Raw genomic sequence first — 12,119 nt, 5'->3', positions numbered from 1 at the left:
GTCCCCCTCCATGCCAAAGTTCAAGGCTAAAGTGATTTAGCTCTGTGCGTGCGCGTGCCTGTGCGTGTGCGTGCGCACTACCACCAAAGGCTGTGGTGGACTTCTTGTGGCTTGGTATCCTTGTGGCTTTTGAAACAGTGTCTTTTTGGTGAAGATTTCCAGCAGACGTGTGACCAGTCTGCAGTTGCTGCCCATCATTCAGGCAGTAGTCGTGGCGTTTAACTCGCAACTCATTGGTGGGGGGAGTGTCCACTCCGACGCCCACAGGTTCTCAGTCTTTGATGATGGGGCAGGATGTGTTAATCCAGCATTGGCATGCGGCCCATTCATAGACGATGAAGAGTTGACTTGGGACTGAGCGAGTTATTTCAGCATTGCTTTGCTGAATGGGAGTTGAGTCCTTGAGTCCTGAAAGGTCACACACCTTTGATTGTCCATTTCCTTCTGATGCTTGGTCCTTTGAATGATGTTGACATTCCATTAGCGTAAGAGTTGAAGGTGATTTCATTCTTTCATTGAAGGTGTATGTTAGGTCTAAATACGTTAAGACCGTTGCTAAAATGTGAATGTTGGGTCTAAATACGTTAAGACCGTTGCAATCACAACTCAGGGAGAAAAACACTATCTGACTTAAAAGGCGACCAGAGGCAGAGAGGTGCGAGCTGCAGCTCGGAGAAAAACCCAACAAAAAGAGACACAAAAGTCCGATATAAGTTGGATTGCTCTGATGGTGATGCCTCAGAACCAGGTATTTATTATAGAAAACATAGACCACACCCAGAGGGCTGTGCAACAGCGCTCTGGGTGCAGGATTAATACCATATATGGTAACACGAAAACTTTGGGGGAGAAAAAGGCTCATATGTCCCTGCAGTGGGTCACATACCCCCACACTGGCCCAAACTAGTTTAAACCAGCTATGGTGGACAATGGATATGTTTTGCAAACACACACACACACGCACACACACAGTTAATCATGGATAATTTCATATTCTAACTATCGTTTAATCATTTAACTATAACTAATAAAGTAATAAAAACCACACAGACTATAACATATCTTACATATCCGCCCTGTTGTGGGTTTGGAAAACATCAAGCAGACGGGCGTCTTCACAGGTTTACCCGGTGCCATCATAGGACCAAAACAACAGGGATGACCACCGTGAGGTGGGGCGAAAACCCGACAGCTAGTACGGGAAAAATTCCCCACCGTCCCCCCCTGCTGGGGCGAACATCGATTCTGATCCACGGTGATCTGGAGACAGTTCAGGGTGTATGTACAACTGATGACCCAAAACCATGGTGTTGAAGATAGGGCTTTAGGTCTCAGTGTGTGTTTGGAGTTGGTAAGGGAGGGTCAGAGGTTACCAGCACATAACCCTCCAGTAGCAGTGAACCTTTACCGCTCACTGTGATGATGGGAAGGTGTGGCAGGGTCTTAGTCCATCAATGGGGCAGATGGGGAGAGACCCATAACATGGAGTTGGTACTCTGGGGAAGCCTGGACCTGCATAGCACCGATGATCATGTTGTCTATGCCTTTCTTCACACAGGGGACGATGCAACAGCAGGCAAGACCAACGACCAGCAGCACAGCCAGAAGAGGGAGACCCAGACGTAGCAGGAATTGGAACCAGGAGCCTTGGAACAGCCAGTCCCACCCGGATGAATGGACATTGGACTCGTCAGCTGACATGGCACCTTCCAGGTTGCGGAGTGTTTGCAGGGCGTCTTCGATGGACTCCGAGGAGTTATTAGGTATGTATGTACAGCAGGTAGCACCCACCATAGCACACACACCACCTGTGGAAGCTAAAATCGTATCTAAAGCCATACGGTTCTGAATAGCCATTTGCGCGGTGGCCGCTGTTCTAGCATTCATTTTGTTATTAACAGCTAAAGATGCATTAAGAAGCATGTGAAAGCGGTATTGAAGGGTCTCTACCATAAGGGAATTCTTACCCACGCCTATATTAGGGAAAAGAGCATGAACGACTTTTTGACTAGTTGACCAATATCTATGTTCGTGAGGGACGTCTGAGCCCCATATTGCATCATGAGGTGTGAAGGTTATAATCTCACGACGAGAACGACTAGGCATTGTCATATGAACTATGAAAGACCCATCTGTGACTGCTACTGGTACACAAACGGCTGACATATTAATTGGAGGGGAAGGATAAACTTTATCACCGCACTTCAACCAAACACCGTCTCTAGCAAACATTGGGACAACCGTACTGACGTTCCGAACGGTAGCACAATGGTTTATGTCTACCGATGGTAGACCTTTGGTGTTAGTTGGTGGACCATTAAATCGTACGCATAAAGGATAGCAGTGAGTATAATTACCACAGGGGACAGCATTCGTGTTTAGGTGTTTAGCAGCCTGACCTAGGGGCTCGAGGGTTTTTAGCACTGGTAGAACAGGAGGGCACGGGGTCGCGGACTTATTTTGTAAACATTCTAGTACTTTCTTTGAGTCAGGGGCTGGCAGGGATGCGGACAACAGAGTCGGGGATGTTACAGCGTGCGGCAGATGTGAGCAAACATAGCAACTATCATTAGTTACTGTTCGTGCAGATAGTTCTACCATACGGTACCAAGAATTAGCGCGCAGACGATGATGGACGTGATTATTCTGTTCAGACAGTAATGCGAGTAACGAGTCAGGTTCTTCTGTTGGCATAGGTTTTGCATTTATAACTCGTATATTCTGTCTAACCTCAGGTGATAACACTATGTCCATGCGTGGTTTAACTACAATGGGAGTGGCCGGAGGTGTAATACAAATATCTACCCAAAAGATGGGATCTGTCCCTTGTACGTCAGGGCCGAATCCCATAAGCAAACAAGAAGGAGGTACCGCGGTGGTGTTAACGGTTAGGAGTAGGATTTTTTGTTTCTGAACAATTGTTTTTCGCAATGACAGATATGCAGCTGTAACGGTACGTGTAGATGGTGTGAGGGGCCATGTAATAGGGGTGTAGCTTGTATGGAGGAGTACCTCAGACCAACCATGAGTAGACCATGATTGGTCTGCTCCCCGGACTTGCATGTACCATTCATAATTTACATAGTCCTTACCATGTTTCCATGGTGTGTAGCCTTTATTAGCCAGAGCCTCTAGTGGAATTGTAACGTCACTTAAAATGTCCGGTATTTGTGGTATGCACATAACGAGGTTAAAGCCCCCGGGGCATCTACCTATGTAATCATACCAAGGTGAGCTTAGAGCCCCTGCTAGCACTTCCTGGGATCCCACGAGGAGGAGGAGGAACAACAGATCCATCTCTGTGTTACTAGGGTGTATCACCTGCTGTGGTGGGTTTCTGTACCTTTTTCCCGTGTGATTGGTGTATCCACGTCTGTCTTTCAGCTATCTTAAATGCAGTTGGTGTGGTTAGCAGAACTGTGTAAGGGCCGTCCCACCGTGGAGTACACCAGTGTTTTCTCTTAATCACCTTGATGAGGACCCAATCACCAGGACGAAGGGGATCTGAAACAGGTAAAGAGAGACTAGGCAGTGTATTAGCTTCAACAATTTCAGCATCTGTGAATAATTTAACCATCCATTTTGTTATTGGATCCAACTCTCCCTCCTGATCCTGCACCCACTTAGAACTGGTGAGGGGTAGGTGAAAAGGTCGTCCTGTGACAACCTCAAAGGGGGTCAAACCCTGTGTGTTTGGTGTTATGCGCATGTACATTTCTACCAGGTTAACACACTCTGGCCAGGGCCTGTTTGTTTGTTCTACAGCTTTTTTTTAATCTGTTTTTAATGGTACCATTGTTGCGTTCTACCAATCCAGCACTAGCCGGGTGGTAGGAGCAGTGATGTTTTAATTCAATGCCCATGGCCTCTGTCAGCAGGAGTATTACTCTGTTAACAAAATGGGGTCCATTGTCGCTCCAAATCTGTCGTGGGATGCCATGTTGAGGTATTATTCGTGTCAAAAGGGCCTTTGCCACTGTCATTGCATCATTTGTTTTAGCGGGCACTATGGTGACCCATTTTGAGAATGAGTCCACCAGAACCAAACAATACGTATACCTCTGAATAGTGTGCAGTGTTATGAAATCCATCATAATGACCTCAAAAGGATATGTACCAGCTGGCGTCTTACCCCGAGGGGGCCTAACATTACCCTGAGGGTTATGACGACAACAGATGATACACTGACGACAAAAGTTTTTAAAATGGGTTTGGAGTCCTAGTGGTATATGAAATGACTGTTTGACTATGTCTACCATCCCTCCTGTTGAGACATGGGCCAACCCATGGCTCATTCTAGCAACGACGTCAAACAAACATCTAGGCAAACACGGCTTGTCATTTAACATAAATACTCCAGAGTCATTTTTAACAGCACCTTCAGTCACCCATTTTGTTTTATGTGAATCCAAACCATCCCTGCGCTGTACTATGAAGAGGAATGGAGAAAAATGCATTACTTAAATCAATTACAGTGAACCATTTTTGATGAGGTTGTAATTCATTTAACAATGTGTGTGGGTCTGGTACATTTGGAGCTCGTGATTTAACAGCCTGATTTACTGCTCTTAAATCATGCACCATTCTCCAGCCCCCCTGTGGCTTTTTCACAGGGAAGATGGGGGTGTTGCATTGAGCTGAGTCATGTTCCTGTAACACGCCTGCAGTCAGTAAATCATTAATAACAGGCTTTATTCCTTCTTTTGCATCTGATTTGAGTGGATACTGTCTAATTCGAGGCCTGTAAGATGTGGCTTTTTTTCCTGTCTTTTAAACCCTGAGCGTTCGCTCATTAGAGCTGCAGCCATGGCCTCAGCCAATACATTAACATTAGCTGATTCAGTTTTTGTTTTCTTTCTTTCAGTGACTTCATAAGCATGTTCGGCCCATTCCATTAGCTCTGGAACAGTGAGGGTGCGGTGTGTGACACAGTTTGCTTTTATGAAATCTGACACGTTTGGCAACAAACCACTAATTAACCACATTTTTAGCTGTATTTGGTATGGATTATCCACCAGCGGAGAATGAGGAAGCCCGCTATTAGTCCTAAAAACCGTTTCTAAACGGGCACGATATTCCATTGGCGTCTCGTCTGATTTCTGACGACACGCACTTATTTCTTCGTGGCTTGGAGGTTTTGTGTAAGTCGCCCTAACTCTTTGCATCAGTGCTTCAACCTGCTGTCGCAGCTCATTAGAGTTATGTGCTAGGGGCTGACGGTTAACTTGTCTCCCGATATAACCGCCCACCACTACTGGATATCGGTGTCTAAGTGTTAGTTTTAAAACCTTTTCCACCTCCAGTCCATTTAAATGCCATGTCTCAATCAACCCACATACTTGTTCAGCATAAGCAGTCGGGTCCTTCTCAACATCGCATACGCCCCTACAGGCATCTAATGCTTCCTGCTCCGTCCATGGCCGAAACAACAACAGCTGTGGGGGATGTGTACCCTGTAATGGATCCTGTGGGTTTAGGAATTCTCCTGCACGAGGGTTAGCTACCTCTATCATGGGTAAAATTGGATATAGATTTTCCTCCATCCCCGCCTGGGCTATGTATTGCTCATCCTCCTCACTGTTAACACTTTCTTTCATCTGTTTTGACTTTTGTTTAGCTGCCCTAGTCACAGGTCCCTTTGTTTCTTGTCCTGCAACTGCTCCCCCCTCTTGTAAACCCCCTGCGGCCCCATTCTGTTGCTGATTTGTCTCCTCAACTCTACGCGGTACACACATGGTCTCATCCCAAGGCTGTATTTTAGCTGCTGCTGCTAAAACTTTCTGTTTCCTTCTCTCTTCACCTTTCTCTATCTGTGTTTTCCTAATACTCATAGCATCTTTCCAGATACACACTACTCTTAAGTGGTCTGCTATTAACTCAGCCTGCTTAGGACGTAACTTTTTTAATGCCTTCACTCTTTTTCCTTTACACCAGATGGACACTTTTTCTATTCCAGCTTCGTCTGATAATTTCCCTGCAAACCCACAATTTTTGTACCAATCATCTAGATAGCAACAACTACCGGGATACTTTCTCTGCATGAATTTCACATCATTATTTTCCATCAATGCTTTACGCTGCGCGTTACCCATGTTCTCAGCACGGGATTTACAGACACCGTTACAACAAAGAAACACCACAAAGAAACAACACACAAAGAACCAACACACAAAGAAACAACACACAACAACTCCCGTCTGCCCTCTGTCCCTTTACCACGCCGTGTGAGTTTTACGTCACCCACCACGGTCTCCACTCCCCGTTGTACGTCACGGGTACTATGGTGAAAAGAAACAAAGAAACAACACACAAAGAAACAACACACAAAGAAACAACACACAACAACTCCCGTCTGCCCTCTGTCCCTTTACCACGCCGTGTGAGTTTTACGTCACCCACCACGGTCTTCACTCCCCGTTGTACGTCACGGGTACTATGGTGAAAAGAAACAGCTTCTCACCTCGTCAGTGTTCTCCCTGGTTCGTGGGACCCGTCACTCCCCGTCCGGGTCGGTGCTGGAACAAGCTGTGACCACCCCTGCAAAGGAGGGGGTGCCGGCAGTTTTACTAATGGTCCGGTTGCGCCCGCACCGATCCAGACGAAAAGATGTAAGGTCCCGGGTTGCGGCACCAGTGTATGTTAGGTCTAAATACGTTAAGACCGTTGCTAAAATGTGAATGTTGGGTCTAAATACGTTAAGACCGTTGCAATCACAACTCAGGGAGAAAAACACTATCTGACTTAAAAGGCGACCAGAGGCAGAGAGGTGCGAGCCGCAGCTCGGAGAAAAACCCAACAAAAAGAGACACAAAAGTCCGATATAAGTTGGATTGCTCTGATGGTGATGCCTCAGAACCAGGTATTTATTATAGAAAACATAGACCACACCCAGAGGGCTGTGCAACAGCGCTCTGGGTGCAGGATTAATACCATATATGGTAACACGAAAACTTTGGGGGAGAAAAAGGCTCATATGTCCCTGCAGTGGGTCACATACCCCCACACTGGCCCAAACTAGTTTAAACCAGCTATGGTGGACAATGGATATGTTTTGCAAACACACACACACACGCACACACACAGTTAATCATGGATAATTTCATATTCTAACTATCGTTTAATCATTTAACTATAACTAATAAAGTAATAAAAACCACACAGACTATAACATATCTTACAATGTCGTTTCTTCAGGGGACAACCACAAAGCCAACAGAAACTAACAATTTAAATAATAAAAAATGATAATGATGGTAACAGTAATATTAAAATAAAATAAAATGAAATACTGTATTCATCTGTGTGTGTGTGTGTGTGTTGCCCATCAGACATGAAATCAAAATAAAATTTAAAATAAAAATAGTGTCTGTGTGTAATGGCACTATTCTATCGGCAGGGGAGAAGTGAGAAATCACAATGTTGTGTCACAAGTGTGTAGTGCACTAAACTGGCCAGTGAGGGGCGCCACCTCTCTCTCTTGGGATGGGTGTGGCGTGTGCGTGCGCCCGTGCGCGTGCCTGTGTGTGTGCTCTCTCTCTCTCCCTTTCTCTCTCTGTACGTGTGTGTGGGTGTGTATGTGTGTGGGTGTGTGTGTGTGTGTGTGTGTGTGTGTGTGTGTGTGTGTGTGTGTGTGTGTGTGTGTGTGTGTGTGTGTGTGTGCGTGTGTGTGTGTGTGTGTGTGTGTGTGTTCACACGTCCAAAAAAAAAGAAAAAAAACACAGCTCTCTGTCTTTCTCTCTCTTGTGTGTGTGTGTGTGTGTGTTTGAGAGAGAAAAAAAAAAAAAAAAAAAGCTGACACTCGTCCAAATGAAAGCATTAAAGCCAAGCCAAAGGGAGAAATCTGATTCCACGTTTAAACAAAATAAAAACAAAGATAAAAAAAAAGTAAAACTCGCCTGAAAGCATGATCTGAGTTCACATCATACCAAGATTGTATATGCGTATGCATATATTATTTGTTTATTGGATTGTTCATCTGTTTGATTCACAGAAACACAATTTAGGTTAGATTCGGGGTTTTAATCTATTTTGCTTTCGGTACAGAGGTGAACTCAGATCATGGCACCGCTGGGATGTTTTGGAAACCTTGTTGCCCGTCTATCTCTGGTCAGGACCTCACAGGCTGTCTGTGGGTGTCCGAACAAAACCAAAGTAAATAATGACCAGCCGTATTTTATGCCTAAACAAAATATCCGAGCCCGAAGAAAACCAGAGAGAACCTACAGCATTAAAAAGCATAGAACCTCAACCATTTGAGCCCTTCTCATAGCTATTCACTGCGTCAAAACACAGAACAGCTGAGGATCAAAATCAAAGCTCAAAGCTGAAAATCAATACAATGCTTGACTGGTTCCAAAAAAAATCAACACAGAGCGAATATATATATATGTAAATGAAAATTTATACATATATGTTTATAAAGGCAGCTTTACCTTAGTCCGAATTGGTGTTTGAGGTTCAACCGATGGTTCGTGCTCCAGTCTCTGTCCGAGGGGTGGACAGAAGATGGTCCTGTTCGTGATCGCCAATTGTTACGGCAGAATTTACGGTTGACCTCATTTGAGACATGATTCATTGCTCTGGTTGAATGATAGAATCCAGGAGAAGCATTGATGATTTAATAAAAAATGATTTTATTCTAAACTAAATAAAAGAATACAAAGTGGAACAAAGTGAAACAAAATTAGCGTCCGTCCAGGCGGACGTCCAAAGGAAGTGCCGCGCCCCGCCCCGACAGTTTCAAAGCTTAAGCTTTTTATACAGATAAGAAAAGGTCCCAACAGTGAGAGACAAAAGGGAGGGAGTCAGATGCCCATAGTGGCAATGATGGAGGATGATGAAGATGTTATGAGAAGGTTTGGCTCCAGTCTATATCTGTCTTGATAAGTGTGTACGTCAGTGTATGTCCTTGGCAGAGACTGTGCTGCACTGAGAATAATACGATCTGTACTGTTTAATCATGATTCAGCTGTTCAAAAGTGTAAAGATTAATGGAGTCGTCATGTATTAAAACATGACAAATTGTACACATGAACATACATTTGAGGATATGATGATGAATATAAAATTTGCCATGACAGATTGTAAATGATTCCAATAGTATCAGTAGTGCACTGGCTCCATCATGTAGCCTATAGGGAGGTAAATACATTTATGACACTGTTTAATGCATAAAATAAACAGTAACTGAACAGTGAACCCTGAAGTTTTTTCCTCTGAGAACAAAACAAAACTAACAAAATGTATTTACTGGACACAGAAATAACACTTTTTATTTCTAAATGGTAAATGGTAAATGGACTTGATTTATATAGAGCTTTATCACCACACTGAAGCAGTCTCAAAGCGCTTTACATATCAGCTCATTCACCCAATCACTCTCACATTCACACACCAGTGGGACAGGACTGCCATGCAAGGCGCTAGTCGACCACTGGGAGCAACTTAGGGTTCAGTGTCTTGCCCAAGGACACTTCGACACGTAGTCAGGTACTGGGATCGAACCCCCAACCTCTCGATCAGAAGACGACCCACTACCACCTGAGCCACGGTCTAGTGCTTCAAGTCCTCACAGCCTCACACACTCCATCACTTTCCAGGTGACATCAGACCAGCCCTCCAGGAATGGTCCCAGTCCTCCTCCAGGAATGGTCCCAGTCCTCCAGATGAGCTACTCTGTGTCTGAGTTTAACTGACTCTGTGCTTTTAAAGCATCCTTGTTGTTCTGCTGGTTCTCCTTCACTGAGTTCTAATCACTGCTGGTCACATGGAAAGTTTACAATCTATTCACATGGTCCAACCTGTGGAACAGCACATCTATACTGTAGCTCTACCACCACCTCCTGCCTCTATATAGATACTACATTTACCTGCACTTATTACAAGATGTTTAACTGATAATATCATCTGTTTTACTGAAATGATTGATTCTTAATATTTAATGGTTTCACAGACCAAAAGGTTGTTTTCTGCACTAATTTACTCTTAAACCAGCAGCTGTTTTCAGACAGAGAACCTGTAAATTAACATCTTTAAGCATGAAACTAATAATGTAAGTTTAGTAGAGTTTACTGACGTTAGCTCAGGTATGTAGCCTGTGCTACTAAAACTATCTAAACAGAGGCTCATTTAGCTTTTTAAATACTTTAAAGTGACTAAATAAACTTTTTAATAAGTCTATGAATGAAACCCTTCTGTTTCCTGTTTATTTATTTTTTCCTCTCAACAATGTGTAGCTGTCACAGAGCCATCCAGATAGAGCTGTTATTATATTCTAATTCTACCATAAACTGTCATAAATGTATCTACATCGTCTCCTTCAAAAACTCTAAACCCAACCTGGCAACACAGCTGTTGTTGACTTGTCCTGTGTTATATGTGTAGTTTATTTATTGTTTGATTTAGGCCCATTTATTTATTTATTTATTATATAGAATTAGATTAAATCAATAATATTGATTATGTGTAAAGGAGGACAAACATTACTCAGAGAAACTGTTGTCATGGCAACAATCTGAGGGAGGTGTGTGTCTACTTTCTTCTTCTCTGAATAAACTTTTCTGATTTACATCAACAGGCTTTTCTTTTTCCCAAAATGTTTTTTCCTACAATTCTTCTCCTCATAATTCAACTTTCTGGAACAATAATAAGAATATTGACTATTGACAGGAAATCAGTTTTTATTGGTCATTGATTTGAATGAAATTATTTTTGTGACTGATTTGATGGATTATAATGGCTCCTTATTGAGTTGTGCACATGTTATTAGAAAACATAATATATTGTTATCATTTCTTTTTTAAGAACAAAAATTTTCCCAAGTGTGATTCTAAATGAATGGACTCCATACTGTACCAAAACTTTACTTCATATAATCACTTTAGGAGTTTTTTTGGGTCAAACATTTAATGTTTAAGACATGTTTATCATTTTGTAACACATACACATACTGATAATAACAGAAAACATGGTCATTAAACCGAACTGTTGCTGGACTGTAACTATGGTGATCTGGTGAATGTAACCAAATATAAACACAACTAACCACATCTATGCGGAGCCAAGTGTAAAAATTTAGTATAAAAGTTGTAGCTAACACATTTTCATTATTTATCTCACTTTTCTCATATTTAGCACATTTTCCTACATTTAACACAACATGTAACCACATATATAGAGGTAAAAAAGCATTAAATCTAAATATTGAAATCTAAATTTAAATGGTATATGTTATATCTAAATGTTAAATCTAAATCTAAATGTTAAATCTAAATCTAAATGTTAAATCTAAGTCTAAATGTTAAATCTAAATGTTAAATCTAAATGTTAAATCTAAATGCTTAATCTTATATCTAAATGTTAAATCTATATCTAAATGTTAAATCTAAATGCTTAATCTTATATCTAAATGTTAAATCTATATCTAAATGTTAAATATACACACAGATGTGTGCAGCAGGGACTGAAGGAGACCACGCCCCAGCTGTCACAGCTGGGAGTTGCCATGGAGACGCTTCAGCTCACTTCCATGGTCCTCTGTAGACTTCATAAACCAGGAACGCTTTCCATTCAAACCAATCCTAGAGCAGTTAAATGGTGTGAACAAAACCATTAGCCACACCCCCTGTAGGTAATAGTGAGTGAAGGCCTCGGTGAGAATTGAACTCACAACCCCTGGTTTACAAGACCATTGCTCTAACCTCTGAGCTATAAGGCCTCGTGTGTGTGTGTCTGTGTGTGTGTGTGTGTGTGTGTGTGTGTGTGTGATCCTCACACACAAGCAGCTGATTAGAGCAGACACACTCCACACTGCAGATGAAATGTGTCTGTTCTCTGTCTCCACCTTAGATAATGTTTCTCTTAGTTTTACAAGCTATTTATCTCATTTGTTATCACTCTCTCTCTGACTCAGGGCAGACTGTGCACGGACTGAAAGCAGATCAAGTGGAGTCCACCACACACACAGAGTCAGAGGAACCTCTGTGACTCTGTTCCTCATGAACATGTTTGTGCCTTTATTCTGTTGCTTCTCCACCTCAGTCTTCATTTTTTCTCTTGATTTGACAAAAGTCACGTTAGAGATTTCTGCTGGAATATAAAGCCATGAGACTTTCTCTACT

The 12,119-nt window shown here is 42.6% G+C and overlaps 1 protein-coding gene and 1 non-coding gene across 2 annotated transcripts; both read right to left on the bottom strand.

Moving 5' to 3' along the window:
• Positions 1 to 1,273: 1,273 nt before the first annotated feature.
• Positions 1,274 to 6,750, bottom strand: LOC114460471 (uncharacterized). The gene is made up of 2 exons (XM_028442368.1): positions 6,461 to 6,750; positions 1,274 to 3,504 (listed from the first exon to the last, which is right to left on the bottom strand). The coding sequence occupies exon 2, from the start codon at positions 3,295 to 3,297 to the stop codon at positions 1,444 to 1,446; it is 1,854 nt and encodes a 617-aa protein (XP_028298169.1). The 5' UTR covers positions 3,298 to 3,504; positions 6,461 to 6,750; the 3' UTR covers positions 1,274 to 1,443.
• Positions 6,751 to 11,643: 4,893 nt separating this feature from the next.
• Positions 11,644 to 11,716, bottom strand: trnat-ugu (transfer RNA threonine (anticodon UGU)). The gene has a single exon. It is a non-coding gene; the product is annotated as a tRNA-Thr (tRNA).
• Between the last annotated feature and the right edge of the window lie 403 nt (positions 11,717 to 12,119).

Source organism: Gouania willdenowi, unplaced genomic scaffold, assembly GCF_900634775.1.
Source record: "Gouania willdenowi unplaced genomic scaffold, fGouWil2.1 scaffold_439_arrow_ctg1, whole genome shotgun sequence".
NCBI classification, from domain to species: domain Eukaryota; kingdom Metazoa; phylum Chordata; class Actinopteri; order Blenniiformes; family Gobiesocidae; genus Gouania; species Gouania willdenowi.
Note: the sequence above shows the minus strand (reverse complement) of the source record. Positions and strands in the feature narration are given on the sequence as shown.